The sequence below is a fragment of the Ochlerotatus camptorhynchus genome, unplaced genomic scaffold (genome assembly GCF_037179485.1).
Source record: "Ochlerotatus camptorhynchus isolate MF236.1 unplaced genomic scaffold, CSIRO-AGI_Acam_v1.1 ptg000277l, whole genome shotgun sequence".
NCBI lineage: Eukaryota > Metazoa > Arthropoda > Insecta > Diptera > Culicidae > Ochlerotatus > Ochlerotatus camptorhynchus.
Genome location: NW_027040766.1, coordinates 3740875 through 3756008, shown reverse-complemented (window position 1 = coordinate 3756008; position 15134 = coordinate 3740875). Strand labels below are relative to the sequence as shown.

Below are 15134 nucleotides of genomic sequence, written 5' to 3'. Positions count from 1 at the left end.
TCATATGCTTTAACGATATTACCCTCGTATTCAGGGTTCCTCGGCTATCCTACGTCGATGATCTTAAGAAATACCTACGGATCCAATTTATCGCTGATGCATTGCGCCTTCAAGAAGAACTCGACACCTTCATAGCTTGGTGCACATTAAATCGAATGATCGTTAATCCTGAAAAATGCTCTGTTATCTCTTTCTCTCGGATTCATCGACCACTCGTTTGCGATTACAAACTTCAAGGTACCGTTATTCAGCGCGTGCACACTTAGAAATAACTAATTCCACACGTGACGGAATCCGTCTTTGAAATAAAAGATGTAAAGTTAACAAACATCCCAAGTAACCAAAAGTTCCACATTCAATACTTCCAAGTTCTATAAAGTTCTAATAAAGTTCCGACAGAACTTTCAAGTTCCATAAAGTTCAAATAAAGTTCTGACAGAACTTTCAAGCCACATGAAGCAATCTGCACAAATCTTTTTTTGTGACAAAATTTAATGTACGTAAATATGAAATAATCAGTGGCCTGAATAAATCACAATTCTTATATTTATGCAACATTCAATAAAAAAAATTAAAAGTAATTTTGAACCCGTGTATTCGGCATGTGATCTACGATTGCTAACCACTGCGCCACAAGTGTGATGGAATACCATGCGGACAAACACCAATTTAAATTCATCAAGGTGTTGTGTTTCGTATTTAAGTCAGTCAGCTGGCTCAGAAAACTCCAACAATAGGCGGGACAACAGCTCACTTTAATATATTTCAGATGACGTAGTGGTTCGTGCTGAGACTCTCACGCAGAAGGACTGAGTTTAATTCTTCAAACAGCTCCATTACTACTACTAATGCTGATAAATCAACACACATTAATACCTGCCTTTAGAAATAACTTTCATAAAAGTGCGAACTAAATATAGAATTGGGGTAGAGGACAAAAACCTTTTTTAATTTATTTTCTAAAAGTTCCGTTCGAGTTCCGCCAGAGGCTGCTTAGAATGCTGTTCAATTATGGTGCCGGAACTTTCAAGTTCTTATAACGACTTAAAAATGAGGCTGCTTAGAATTCAATAGACCACCTTCAACCAAGGTGCCTAAGCCATAAATAGCCTTTTATCAGAACTTTTGGTTACTTGGGATGTCATGTAATATTAAGTGCTCTGAGACTGAAAAGTTCGTTGCTCGACAAAAAGTATTAAGCTATACTTCGCGTCTGATATGACTCAAATTTATGTCAAAATTTACATGATTTTTTCTAAGTGTGTGGACGACATCTCATGTAAATTTAAGCGTGTTTTTGCATAAACTATCAGTGTTGCATACAACTTTGTAAACAATTTCGTTATTTTTGCCGACTTTAGCATAAAATTAAACGATTTGAGATAGGGCTTAGATCCAATTTTGGGCCTACTCTATTTTTCGAGTATATTTTTTTTTCACAATATGGAATGTTTTAACTGCAGATGGCTTCTAAACTTATTGAACTTTCCAAATGTATCGAAAGTTTCCCGCAATTAAGTTTAGTTTAGTTTTAACGCTTGATTATTATTGCCAAAGGCCAAGGAAGAGCTTAGAAAATTTTGTTTACAAAAGCTGACAGAATCTTTTCAATTGTTGGTCGTGAACTTATATATTTTTTAACTAGGATTTAAACATGCATCGTTCAATTTGATAGCCATTTTTCTTAATAGTTACATTTCGGACTTAAGCTCTTTTCAATTGTCGAATTGCAGTGCGTAGGTTTTGCTTTTTGGAGAATGTTTTACGTATCCTTTCTAAATAGCCATTTAAAACTATAGTCGCTATATTCATAGTCTGGCGGATAAAAAAACCTAAAAAATGGCAACCTTGAATTTTGAACAAAAAAACTGGCACCACGGCAAAATATTGGAGCTGAACATGACTCTTTGAATGTTGGTGAAAAGGTAAACAAATCAGCTTTTTGCATCGTCGCAAAAATGAAATGCATCTATAAAAATTGCATCAGCAACTGGCGGATGAACATAAAAAACATTGCTTTATTTCGATTTCCGAAGAATATTATAGTGAAAAATAAGTGGATAGAGTTTTGCGAGTTGCCTTATGATTTTGCGGTGTCTGGAAGTTATCGACTGTGCAGTGTAAGTTAATATCAACATACAGAGCTGAAGCTTTAATTAATTTACGATTCATTCATATTTTCAGTTGCACTTCGATGAAAAGGATTTGTATTTGTCATCAAGTGGAAAAATATTGAAGTTAAGTTATGCAGTTCCTGTGTTGAAATCCGTTCCACAGTTTCGGGAGAAAAAGAAGCTGATATCCTTTACTGATGGTGATGATAAGCAAGTTCCGGAAAGCTTTGATGCAAGTAATCAGCATGAAACAGGGGGTGATTTTATTCCGGTGGACATCGAGTATACCCATGTAGAGTTTCTCAACGAGGCGTTTTTACACCCAGAGGGCCTGGGAGGCATGAAGTTAGATAAGCTACAAGTTGAAGTGAGCAACTGTGAAAATTGCAGCGTTAATCGAAGGTATTTTTGTCTTAAATGTTTTGAAATGCAATGTATCCTATATTTATTAATACATTTTAGTGCATCGGAAGAAAGCAAGGAAGAGAACCTGAATCTAAAAAGAAAGCTCGAGGATATGAAATGTACGACAGGAAAAGATCAGTACCATTTGCTTACCACAGGAATAAAAAAAATACGAAAATGGTCCAACGAGAGCATTGTCGAAGGATTGCGGAGCAGATTTGCTTGCGGTCATACTGCCTATGAAGCTGAACGGAAAAAACGATTTTTACCCAGCAGCAGAACACTTCGGGAACGGATGCAAAAGTTGCATCTCGAAAGCGGTGTTCTTGAAGAAGTTTTCGAGCTGCTTAGTCATAAAGTGGGCAGTATTAAGGATGCAAACAGGCATTGTGCGTTGGTGTTTGATGAGATGGCCATCCAACCCGGTGAAAATTTCTGCAACAACCTTAAGAAGTACGTTGGCAAGATAACCCTCCCCGGCCATGAAGGATTAGCAAACCACGTGATGGTATTTATGCTGGTTGGTTTGCGATCACGTTGGAAGCAAGTGGTAGGCTACTTTTTTACTGGTGATTCGATTCAAGACGGAACAATAAAATCAATATTATATAACATCATCCGAAGAACCGAATCGTGCGGTCTTCATGTACATGCGGTTGTTAGTGATTGTAGTGGTAATTAAATTTTATTGTATTTAAAATTGATAGAACGCTATACTTCCCATAAAAGCATAACCGTCACATGTTCGCTTGAGTTCCTATGATAATGGGACTGTTATGCGTTTATGGATAGTATACGCGGACTAATTAGGTCATCAAAAAAATTATTTTCATTTCCTTTCATAGGAACCAACAAAAGACTTTGGAACGACTGTGGAGTTCAGCATGCAAGAGGAAAAGTGTTGAGTAATAAGCCAATCCCTCATCCGGTAGATGCCTCTCGTACACTCGAACTGCTACCAGATAGTGTCCACGTATGCAAGTGTATGATACAAGGTTGGATTGCTAATCGTATCATCGAGTTGGACGAACAAGTAGCATATGAAAATGGTCTCTTCTCCAGGGTGGCTGACATTACTCATCTACAAGAGCTTGTTACTTACGAGCAAAACTGTGACCTTAAGATGGCTTGTGGACTAAAGCTGGAGGATGTAAATTTCGATCGAAACAGCTCCAACTTCGAGAAAATGAAAGTAAAGAACTCCACAAAATATGTGAATCATGGCGTAGCAGCTGCTCTGAGGGTTTTCGCCGAAGAAACCGGTAGGGAAGAAGTTTTGACCACTGCTTTTTTGATTGATACCATTTCCACATGGTTCACAATGATGAAATCACGATCTATACAGCTATCGTTTAGCAGGATGAATGAAGATGCGTACAAGAGCTCTATCAATTCGTTAATGAAATTTCGATCGATCATTTTCGGCTGCAGAGTCGGTGCGAAAATTCAAAGTAAACCTTGGCAATCAGCAGCAGTAATGGCAACGGATAGTGTATTGCGGCTTCAGGAGTACTTCTTGGAACATGAAAATTTTGACTTTTTCCTCGGTGGAAGGCTGACTCAAGATTCGTTGGAGAACATATTCTCTCAGTTGCGGAGTCGTCAAATGAGACCAAATGCATTGCAATTGAAAGACAACTTGAAGCTACTTACTGTTTCTCAATATCTGAACAGTGTTGAGCAGACTTCATATGAGTGGGAAAATAACAGCTGGCTTCTCGAATTTCCATCGTATTTGAGTACAAAAGCTACCGAGAGCAAATTGGTCAGCAATCGTACAGATCAATCTGTCATGTCAGTCAACAAATTCTGCGAAGAAGATGAGCAATCCAACGATAATGAAGTGATCGAAGAATGTGCTACACTGTGCACTCGATTTTCTGAGCAGAACGTGGTTTATTACTTATCTGGTATGGTTATGCAGAAGATAATGCAACGGTCTCAAGCTTGTAAAATATGCATCAATAATTGTCTGGCTCAGGATATGCCCTTAAGCGACATAACTTTTTTTACTCATCTTAAGGACTATACGGGAAGTGCTCTCACATACGTTAATATGAACACTTTTAATTTCTTCTTAGAATTAGAAGAGATTTTCAAACACAATTTTGATCGTCTTAAGATAGTTAACTCATGCTTGGACCAACAACTTTTCGAATTAATGAATAATGTTCCTGCGTTGCATATTCCAACATGTCATTCTATCAGGGAGAAGATTATTAAAAAATACATTTTATTTCGATTGCGCATTTCCCGTACAATAGTACAACGTGAGAAAAGACAGGACAGTAAATCTATGGCAATATGAACAGTATGCTCAATAAACAACTGATTACCAAAAAAGAAAATCAATTTTTTTTATTCAGATGCATTTAAAAAATACCAATTCCTTCACTTTTTTATTCATGCACATTTGTCATTCATCTATCAAATAAAATATGTCTAAATTCTAATTTTTCTTCTATACAGGGATGGAGAACCTATTCTCAGTCTATGCTTTTAATTTGAACTTAGCAGGCGGTGTGGTGGGGGGTTGGGGGTTAGGAGATTTGCTTCAAGTGCTCCATGTACATCTCACTCCTATCAGTCGGATGCTCATCAGTAGGACGGCAAAATGTTCGCTGCGCAGATCCGCCAAAATCGTCACCGTGTGTAAGAATCCTTGCGCCGTAAGCGGTACAATCCAAGAGGTGAAACCTTCCATTGCCGTGGTGGCACCACTGCCCCCTAAGGTCACCAGCGCTCCTATGAAACCTGCTCCGGCAGTCAGCATCTAAGTCTTGGCTGCGTCCCTCCGGCTGAACCTGGATGACATATGGAAGAGTTGCCTCGTGCGGCATATCGTGCACTGAAACAGAAGAGATCAATAATCAATATCAATACCAATACAAAAGATAGTATTACTACTTACAAAGAATGACGAACGTGGCCAAAACCCCGTGCCGAAAAAAAAAACAAAAACGATCCGGCCGTCGCCAATTCGTTGATAAATTTATCAATTAAATTTGCCATCAGATTCAGCCACCTTCTTTGTCAGTTCTTCTTTCTCTTTCGCAGCTTTCCCCGGCAGGAAGCATCCGGTGGTAGTCTTCGGTATCACTCACTACTGTATGACTGCTCTTTCCGGCAGCTTTTCACCGCTCTACCCCAACAAACAGGTGACAATGACGACGCACTTGGGCTGTGGATTTGTGTAGCCGGAAATTTCTCCTCGATGACAAAGCTGAGTAGAATTTTCAGGGTTTTTGATTCGGCGGGACCTTTGCACTACTTATCCTTGTCGTCGCCGATCGGAATGACCACCAGCGGTAGGATCCACCACAGTTCCGTACCAAAACAAAAATAGCTGTAGCACTCGAAAAAAAAAATACTACCGGTGTCAACAAAACACAAGAGAAAGACAGCATGACACGCTAAGAATGGTTTACCCAAATGTTGGTCAGTTTATCTATTTTTGAGTTCGATTGAATTACATATATTGTTACATAATTTATTTGTTTAGCTAAACAAACTGTTACATTTTTGATTCAAATGAACAAAATTTTATATATTTTTTTTGGTACGATTACAATACTCTAACTGCAAAATTCAGTACCGCTCAATTGGTTCCCCTTTTTGACAGTTCAATTGGTTCCCGAAATTCTATCCGCCAGACTATGAATATAGCGACTATATTTAAAACCTGTATTCGATGAACATGTTTTGTTTATTTCTTATTCATTCTAGCCCAAAATCAGGTATGTTAAACCTCTGTGTAACTTCATGCAAAACTGCGGACAAAAAGTTGATCCCTTTTTTGTGTTTCCTCAGTGGTATAACTGGTATAGTTGGACATCGATCTGTCAAAATTAAATTTTCGTGATTCGACACTAAGTCTTCATATGGGCCAAGGTCGGAAACGTAAGCAATTGTTTTTTTTCGTAAATATCTTGTAATTCAAAGTCAATCCATGTAACCCAGCAATTCTATCAGCTATGGGGACTTTCCCTAGTTCGTGGTGGCTTACTTGAGCGAGTTTTCGTTCTAACGAAATTCGTGGAAAAGTCAGTGTTTACGTTAATGACATTGGCGCTTATGAAAGAAAATCAGATATATGGTTGCATGCTCAGTACACGCTATTTGAAAACTATTCAAATTTGAGTAAAATCTATCCTGATCGGTCAAAACTGAATCTATCAAAAAACGGGTAAACTATGTTGGGAGTGACAGGTTAACACTTGAACAGGTAATGTCTAACATGTTTCTCGCACAGACTGACTTTTGCTTATTAGATTTTACCATACGAATAAAGAGTTACAGAATGACCGAAAAGGCTTATTGCCAAGGTAATGCGGCCATTCGTTTTTAGACTAGCTCTGGGGCACAGGGGGCCTATCAAAGGCTTTATTAACGCGTGCTTTCAAGTCGGTCAGAAGTCAACCAAGCACATTGTTAACCAGTCATACTGTAGCTAATCAGTCAGTAGGTCTTTGTGTTGGGATTTGTGCAGAAACATTCAATTTTACGCAGTTAAACCTTGGGTATTACAGGTATTAATAAGCGCTCGATTTCATTCGTCATCCTTCGCAAAATTCTTGTGAATGTGAAAGATTCAAGGTTAGCTCAAAACACTGCATATTTTACACAATATCTAGAGATTTATATCTGTTTTACGTATTAATTCCAAGAAGAAGAAGTTCCACTACAGCTATCAAATGAACAAGGCTTCAAAGAATCGCCAGCAAATATACTTCAATTTCTCAATGCACACTATGTTTTTTTTTTTCAATATTCAGCTCTTTTTTATACTGGCGGTAGAAGTTTGACAGCTTCTTAAGATTTGCAATACTTATATATATAAACCAGGACACTTGTTGCAAAATGTTGCTGCTTTCAACTGTATGCATCTAACTCCAAATTTGTGCAGTCGTATTTTTCCTCATACGTTACGAAATGAAATCAAAGTTTGATGCAACGAAAAATGTTAATGGAAAAAAATGGTGCATTCATTTATTATCTAAGATTATCATAGAAAGAAAGAAAATTGAAAAAGTGACCCACGCAAATTTGAAGAAGTAAACAAGTATTCGCTTGGAGCTTCCTCAAATTTTGATCATAATTACAGAAAAGCAATACGTATTGCTTTCATAATTGAATTGTAAACAGTTAACCCATGGCAGCTTAATATTACGTTTTTTAGGTGGTCATCGCTTAAAACATCTTCAAAAAATGTCTCAGTTTTTATGCAAACGATAATTTATAATTATAAATAAAGCTACATAACAAGGGGCAAGACAGCTCCTAATCATGAGCAATTTCAAAGTTGCTTTTGAGGCACCTCGAGTAACTCACATTTCTCAGTGAGCAAGATCACTTTCATTTCAAGACCAACAATTGAAATGGCCTTAACTCCATTTTGTAAACAAACCCAAAAAATGGCCTTACAACCATTTTCTCGCGAACCTAAACCTTCATTCGAAAACCCAAACCACAATCGGGTAGAGGAGAATTTTCCCTACCTGTTCATTATGTTGGTTAACCTTTGCGGACTTCGGTTCGCAAGAAAATGGCCTTACAATGTTTGTTTACAAGGCCCAAGGAAGACAACCCTATATCTCTATCAGAGACGTGTTGGGTACTCGCGATCTCTGCTATATGCAGTCGATTTATGTGTTTCTGCAAATGTCTAGTATAAGAATTTAATTCGTCTGTCTTTTGTATCTCTTTATTAATTTTTGTTTGTCTTGTCCCCCGTCTCGATGAGTCTCATCGTCGCCCACTAGTCACCATAGCCGGTCGAACTCCAGCTGAATCTAGAACCACACTACCATTCATACTGGCGACAACGCTCTGATGAGACAACGAAACCTTACCCCCAAGCTCCTCCCCTGATCCTATCCTTCGACAATGTACCTCTCTAACCTCGAGTAAGCCGCGAGTATTCGGCCCAACTCCTACTAGACATAGAATCAAGTGAATTTTGTTACAAACAAAGAACAGTGAATTATTGGCTTCGTAAAGCTAACGCGATTGAGCTTTACAAGTAAACGAAGTAGATAAAAAAAAGTTTGTTTACAAAATGGAGCTAAGGCCATTTCAATTGTTGGTCTTGATTTGCTTTCTCACTTTTCGCATCACAGCAACATATGGAGGTGCGACGACAAAAAGCTGCTGTCAAACAAAACAAAAAAAAAAAAAAAAAAAAATCGGGGGTTTTCAGCCTGGATCTCCAGGCGAGTATGATTGTGATTGTGAACTTTCGGTACCTAAATTTCCATCGCCTCCGGATTTATTATCAAAACGAGCGTGGGCTGAGGACTAAAATCGACTAGTTTTTCTTGGCTTAATATGGTTTGATCGTAGTGACGGAAACGACCAGATCTATTCATAACAACTTTCGGATCACTTTTATCAGTCTTCAGAACAGACCGATCTCCCCCTGAACAGTTAAAAATCACGCGGTGGAGGCGGTCTGATTGCTATCTCAACGAGACTAACCATCAGCTACCTAAGTAACTCGCCCATCGGTCTATTGAAACAGCTCTAAATTGTCGTGGAATTTCCACAAAACATTCTCAGGATAGGCACTGTCTACCTGCCTCCCGACCAAAAAAAAAAAAAAAAAAAAACGATTGCACGATCATCCGTGACCATGAGGAATCGTTAGGCTCGATTTCATCTCAATTGAATCCCCGTTCTACACTACAACCAAATTGGTTTGGAGGGGCGCTACCGCATATGCTGGTGGCTTGCTCTACTCTTTTGTACGGATTTAACTTGCACCGAATTGTCGATTGCTAGATCTCATCCTGCCAAATGATTCCGCATTACCGGGCACTTCTACTTCTAAGCCGCTCTAGCAACTGATCGGTCTAGATATTAATCATCTCTCGTCGGGTCATTCAGGTTACCTCCTCCGATTTCAAATAGACCAGTCTACCTTGAACGATTCTCTTCATCGACTCTCTCTTTCGTAAATAACTCGGCTACATAAACGTTTCCTGTCATCTTTGTCGAATTAGATGTGTGAGAATTCCCTCCCCATAAAGATGTGTGAGAATTCCCTCCCCATAAACTGTCTACGTAGTTAATGAACAGCCCCTAAACGAAGTAAGCCGAGGAGTAAACAGACAGAAAAATTGATAAACGTCAATTACATTTTTAGGTACATTGAGTTACTCGCGTGTTACTCGCTGCAAAAAGGCAACTCAGAATAAAGCTGTCTCACCCCTTGCTATATAATTAAAAATAAAGAACAATAGCTAGGGGAAATGTCTCTAATGTAGGCCTATGGATCTAAGATTGGGCCCATCGCTAAAAATCTGCTATTTATCAATTTTATCTAGATGAACGCGTCATTGGGATGGTACTAATGGATATATTTGGTTGCTATTGAAAATTTAGTCGATTGCTGAATTTATGTATGGGCTCAAATTAGGGACACTTAGGCTGACATTACCTGCATTTCCCCTATATAATTAAGAATAAAGAACGTTAATTATTATGGCAAAAGAAAGACATGAGTTTAAGAATTGGGTTCTTTAAGGGTATTGAGGTAAATTCGAAATCTGCGTTATAGTACGTTCAGACTACAGAGTTATAACATGTTATAGCGCTATCTTGATGGTGGTTTCTGTGTTGCAATTATTTGACAACCGTTATAACATGTTATAACTCTCCAGTCTGGACAGCGTTTTAGAAATGGAACCTAAAACCAAAAATTTCATCAATTTTGGTACACTGTAACTTTTTTTAAATAAGTACGATTACATTTGCAAAAAATACCTTATTAGTGCCCCTTGGTGTCACTTTCTATGAGAGCGAGCTGTCAGTTTGCCAGTTTGGTGTCAAACAGTGAAGTTATTATTTTGCTTTAAATCTTGATTTAAAAATCGATATGACAGTGTGTGGGTTCAAGAAAATTAAAATCGCTCTGCTCAGAAAACGAAGCTCTTTCAGATGGGTACACAGTGTGCCAAAATCAAACATGGGCACACCCGGGCGTCGTCATTGACGCTATTTGGCACCCATGGTTACAATTTTTATGATCTTTAAAGTTAATGGCAACACTGAACTTTTTCTGCGCTTACGCAGTGATACGATGATGTCAAAATTTGTTATTGATGTTGCCACAATATAATCAAATTATCTTCAAAACAACCGTGAAACTCCACCAAGTCTCGCCATGGATTCTCAAAATCGTTACACCCGTGACGATAGTCGCATCCACATTCGTTCCATCGTCCAACACATATAATGTTGGAGGACCGTCTTGGCAAAATCTCAAATAGTTCATCAAATTATTTGTACTCTTCTGCCTTTCTGCACTTCCAACTAAAACAATAAAAAAATATGATTACGAATCATAACATTAACTACACAGAAAAAGGAAAATCCTTTCTTTTCTCAGAAAAAGAAAGCTAACGTGTTTTCGATGTTCTCGTTGCTCCACGCACCGGTCATCTTCTTGGAGGAGTAGAAGCACAGCTTCATAATAAACGGGAATTTTGTGCATTTGTGATCGCGCTGTGGTTGCACTTCATGATGGCGTTCACCGCCAGGGCTACGCTCGGGAACTCAACCAATCCGGAGGAGGGAATTTTCGGTTTCAGCGGGAAGTCCTTGGTGGTGAATGCAGTCAGCAGCAGATCCTCGGACGGCGTATGGGTGGGGTACACGGATAGAAATCTCCTTATACCTTTTGGCAAATTTCCATTGCTGATTATTCATAAATTGTATAAGTCAACTAAAAAGCAGACGCCTTGCAAAAAGTTAATAAAGATCATGTGTCAAATGAAATGTATAAGCGGTCACACATACCTTTTATGCATTCTAATAGGACATATGTGGTTTGTCTTATGGAATGTATAAGGCTGATGCTTTGGCAAAAATGTATAAGTGAAACACATGAATTAAATAATTGATTTTCGTTTCGTGTATTGAAGAAGTGGAGAATGCGATTTTTGCTGGCCTGGGAAGTGATTGTTCTTGGAGGCGCTGTAGACCTTGAAGCTGATCGAATTGTCTGGCAGGGTGTACCTTTGACTACGATGGCGTCTCCCATCTACACCATGTTCTGACATTTCCATACGGGAAGAACAGATTGAACAGCTTATCGGTGTTGGCTGTGTTGTTATCGAGTCCGAAGACCATCATCACTGCGCCCTGTTGCTGTGCCGGTTGAATGAAGTTGACTGGTCCGTTTCGGGTCAGCGGTGCTTTCTTCATCAGTCCCATCATCAGTGCAAATGCGTTTCCTCCGCCGGCTCCCAGAAGGGCTGGTTAACTAATGATTGACGTTCGTTGTTGTCGGTCTTCCGCCGAAGATAGATGTTTTTGAAAACATTGAAAATCAAAACAAAAACAAGATCTGTTCAAATACCGGGTTGCCAAACAAGGCATTATTCACAAGCAAACAAAAGTCAGTTCAATGACTTCTTGGCACTGCCGATACAGCTGCGGCACACTGAGGTACACTGAGAAAAATGTTGGCGCAAAATAAGTGTGTAGAGTGACCACCCCTTGGATGATATATAAAAACCGATATATTTTTCAAAATTAAAGAACCCAATTATAAACCACATTAGAAATATTTTAATAGAATTGACAAAACCCTTGATCTCCTTTATCATTTTAATAAAAAAAAAATAAGCAGTGTCAGCCTTCCTTTTTTTTATGAGTTATAATGCCTTATGGAGTAAAATATTGTTTTAGTTTATGCCGAGACACTATAAAGTCAATGGTTTCGCAGTATTGATTGTAAGAGGTTATCATGCGGTTTAATGGCCCATATTTTGCATAATTTGTGCGATGATGTTTTAAGGCAAATAAATTTCGATTTTGGAGTTGCCCAGTAGGTGCATGGAAATTTAATAATGATAAAAGTTCTGTGGAGTCAATGCGCTTCGAAACGATATCGTTTACAAATGAAACCATTGCATATTCACGACGCTCTTTTAATGTTTGTATGTTTATAAGCATGCAGCGTGCTTCATATGATGGAAGAGGAAATTATGTCCAACCTAATTTACGAAGAGTGTATAATAGAAATTGTTTTTGTACGATTTCTAATCTTTCTTCGTGCGTGATTGAAAAAGAAGACCATACAATGCTGCAATATTCCAGTATTGACCTCACATAGGCAATATATAGTGTTTTAATTGTGTATGGGTCCTGAAAGTTATAACAAAAGCGCTTGATAAAGCCTAGCATGTTATTTGCCCTGTGAATAATTGTGTTGTAATGGTCTATGGAAGTTAGTTTAGAGTCTAAGATAATTCCTAAATCCCTAACTCTTTCACATTTTTCTACATTTTGATTTCCTAGTGCAATTGAAATATTTGAAGTTGTGCTTTTCCTGCTAAATGATATTAAGTTGCATTTTTTTTTACTTTCAATTCTAGTAGACTTTTTTTTGCACCATATGTAGAATATATGTATTTTATTCCGGAATATATTGATGTCTTCTTCATTTCTTATTTCCAAAAAGAGCTTCATGTCATCGGCATAAATAAGCAATTTAAGTTTTTTTGAGAATGAAAGAAATGTCGTTTACGTATAGAATAAAAAGAAGAGGTCCTAAATGAGAGACTTGGGGGGCGCCTGAAGTGACTTGAATTGGACTCGATTTCTTTCCGTTGAATTTAATTATTTGTTGGTGGTTAGTTAAATATGATTCAAGCCATTTTAGGAGCTCTGACTCAATTCCAATTTTTTGCAATATAAAAAGTAGTATTGGTATGTCTATGCTGTCAAATGCCTTGCTAAAGTCTGTATAGAGAGCTTCTACGTGGTTTCCATTATCCATTGCATTCAATGTCAGATTTTGACAGATCGATGTCCTACTATACCACTTGAAATCACTGAAATGGGATCGATTTTTTTTTGACTGAGTTCCACATATGTTATGTGCCAAAACTCAAATGTGTGTATAAAATTGAGCTAGACTGGTTACATTTTTGTGACTAGACTTTGGGCATGCCTGGTTTTTGGATCCGAGTCGTCGTCGCATGCTAGATGCGTTCTTTTGTCAACATTGTAAACAAGACGATTCCTAAACACTTCAACCTCACTTTATAAGTTTACAAATTCCAGTAAAAAAATCAACTATGACCGAACCTTCCATGGAGCAATCTCCACCCCCAGAAGCTGCTTACATACCATTCAAGAGCAAGTATCAATCTTCTCCATTTCATAGTTGGTAATTCCATTTTTAGAAACAATCTACATTCACCTCCTCCAGGTTTGCCCAGGGAGAAATTCAAACGTCTCATATCCTACTTTTCTCCCGACGATGAGGAATCTTTGCGCCAGCAGATTCCAGAACTTCCTCACCGAAAACCGCCTCCAGTTGGACGATTGGAGAAAGTATTTCCGCAGATCGGTGGGGCTTTTCTATTTGGATTTAGTGCAGGCGGCGCTTACGGCATCATGGAAGGCAGAGCGTCCATTCGCAGTCTTCAAGGCAGAATTCGACTGATGCAGTAATAATTTCTGTAACCAATCTTCAACGTTAGTGATCTGGAATTTTTCTTTGTCTATTCTAGGATTTTAAATAACTTTCTGAAACGAGGAAAATCGTGTGGCAATAAGCTGGGAGTGATTGCGTTGCTTTACTGCACGGTGGGAGTGCTCCTGCAATTAACTCGCTCGGGAGAAGATGACGCGTGGAACTCCGTTGCTTCAGGTGGGATAACTGGTATGATGGTAGGAAGTTCCAAAGGACTCCGACAAGCTGCTGCTGGTGGAGCTATCGGCATAGCACTTAGTTCATTGCATGTTCTGATCGATCGAATTGAATGTAGGAAACTTTGATAATTAGCAGTAAAATCGACAGTCCGTTTCACTGAACGATCCGATACACCACTCTTGAATCCCTGTGCCAACATGTGTTAACCATTTTCACACAACTTTTGTGGCCTATGGTCCATCCAGCGTCTCGTTTGTCGCATCACCTCTCATTGATTTGTCTACAGGGTACAAACCAACCGCATCATCGGTTTTGGCGGAAGCTCTTCCAAATTTGTTCCGCAAGCCAGTCGAGACAAATGATTCAATGTAAACGATGCTGACGACGAGCTCCGGCTCGCACCGAACCGGTAACCATGTTCTTCCACAGCATTTGTGGGTGCCACATTCGGTGTCGGTATTTGGGTATTGATGAATTTATAGGTCCCAGCGGGTGGGCCGTTTTTGCGGTCATGACTATCTAATGGGATTAATCAACCCCTTTTTTCAGCCGAACCCATTCCTTGCAGGGTCTGCTGGCCGTTTCCCACAAGAGTTTCACACCTACGGAACTTCGGGAAGCCTTGTCCGGATTGCTTAATCCTCTACAGTTGTGGCTACAGGGGGCTTCTGTTGTGCACACGCGGATGTAGAAAAATACAACTTTGAACTTTCGGGTCGTTGTTTTCTACCGCAGCAGGAGGAGCAGGGGTAGAGCCGGGGAATACTACTATCGCCAGTGGTGATTATCGCTTTAGCTTAGTTTTGTTGTCCTCCCGTGATGGGCCTAGGATGAGATAAATGGTTGTTTTGACGGAGGACGGAGAGGAGAAAAAAAACGGGGGGAAAAGTTTTCCAACCAGAGCTCGGTTTGTGGGTAGTGCGTAGATTGAAAATTTATAGCTCTGG

General features: G+C 39.0%; 2 protein-coding genes and 1 pseudogene across 2 annotated transcripts; 2 read left to right on the top strand and 1 right to left on the bottom strand.

Annotated features, from left to right (window-relative positions):
* The first annotated feature begins 2928 nt into the window (after nt 1-2928).
* On the top strand, nt 2929-3997 carry LOC135706376 (uncharacterized). Its single transcript, XM_065227987.1, has 3 exons — nt 2929-3193; nt 3365-3781; nt 3951-3997. The coding sequence occupies exons 1-3, from the start codon at nt 2929-2931 to the stop codon at nt 3995-3997; spliced, it is 729 nt and encodes a 242-aa protein (XP_065084059.1).
* Nucleotides 3998-5073: 1076 nt separating this feature from the next.
* On the bottom strand, nt 5074-11735 carry LOC135706375 (zinc transporter ZIP13 homolog; annotated as a pseudogene).
* A 1871-nt stretch (nt 11736-13606) lies between these two features.
* LOC135706374 (mitochondrial import inner membrane translocase subunit Tim23-like) lies at nt 13607-14878 on the top strand. The gene is made up of 5 exons (XM_065227986.1): nt 13607-13667; nt 13741-13981; nt 14045-14298; nt 14474-14555; nt 14737-14878. Exons 1-5 carry the CDS (start codon nt 13607-13609, stop codon nt 14876-14878), a joined length of 780 nt encoding a protein of 259 aa, XP_065084058.1.
* Nucleotides 14879-15134: the final 256 nt, after the last annotated feature.

Bases quoted from the DNA above. Each gene is read 5' to 3' on its own strand.
- LOC135706376 (XM_065227987.1), top strand. From the start codon at position 2,929: ATGGCCATCCAACCCGGTGAAAATTTCTGCAACAACCTTAAGAAGTAC. The intron at 3,194-3,364 runs GTAATTAAATTT...TTCCTTTCATAG, and splicing joins GGTTGTTAGTGATTGTAGTG to GAACCAACAAAAGACTTTGG. The intron at 3,782-3,950 runs GTAGGGAAGAAG...TTTCGGCTGCAG, and splicing joins GGTTTTCGCCGAAGAAACCG to AGTCGGTGCGAAAATTCAAA.
- LOC135706374 (XM_065227986.1), top strand. From the start codon at position 13,607: ATGACCGAACCTTCCATGGAGCAATCTCCACCCCCAGAAGCTGCTTAC. The intron at 13,668-13,740 runs GCAAGTATCAAT...CACCTCCTCCAG, and splicing joins TGCTTACATACCATTCAAGA to GTTTGCCCAGGGAGAAATTC. The intron at 13,982-14,044 runs GTAATAATTTCT...TGTCTATTCTAG, and splicing joins GGCAGAATTCGACTGATGCA to GATTTTAAATAACTTTCTGA.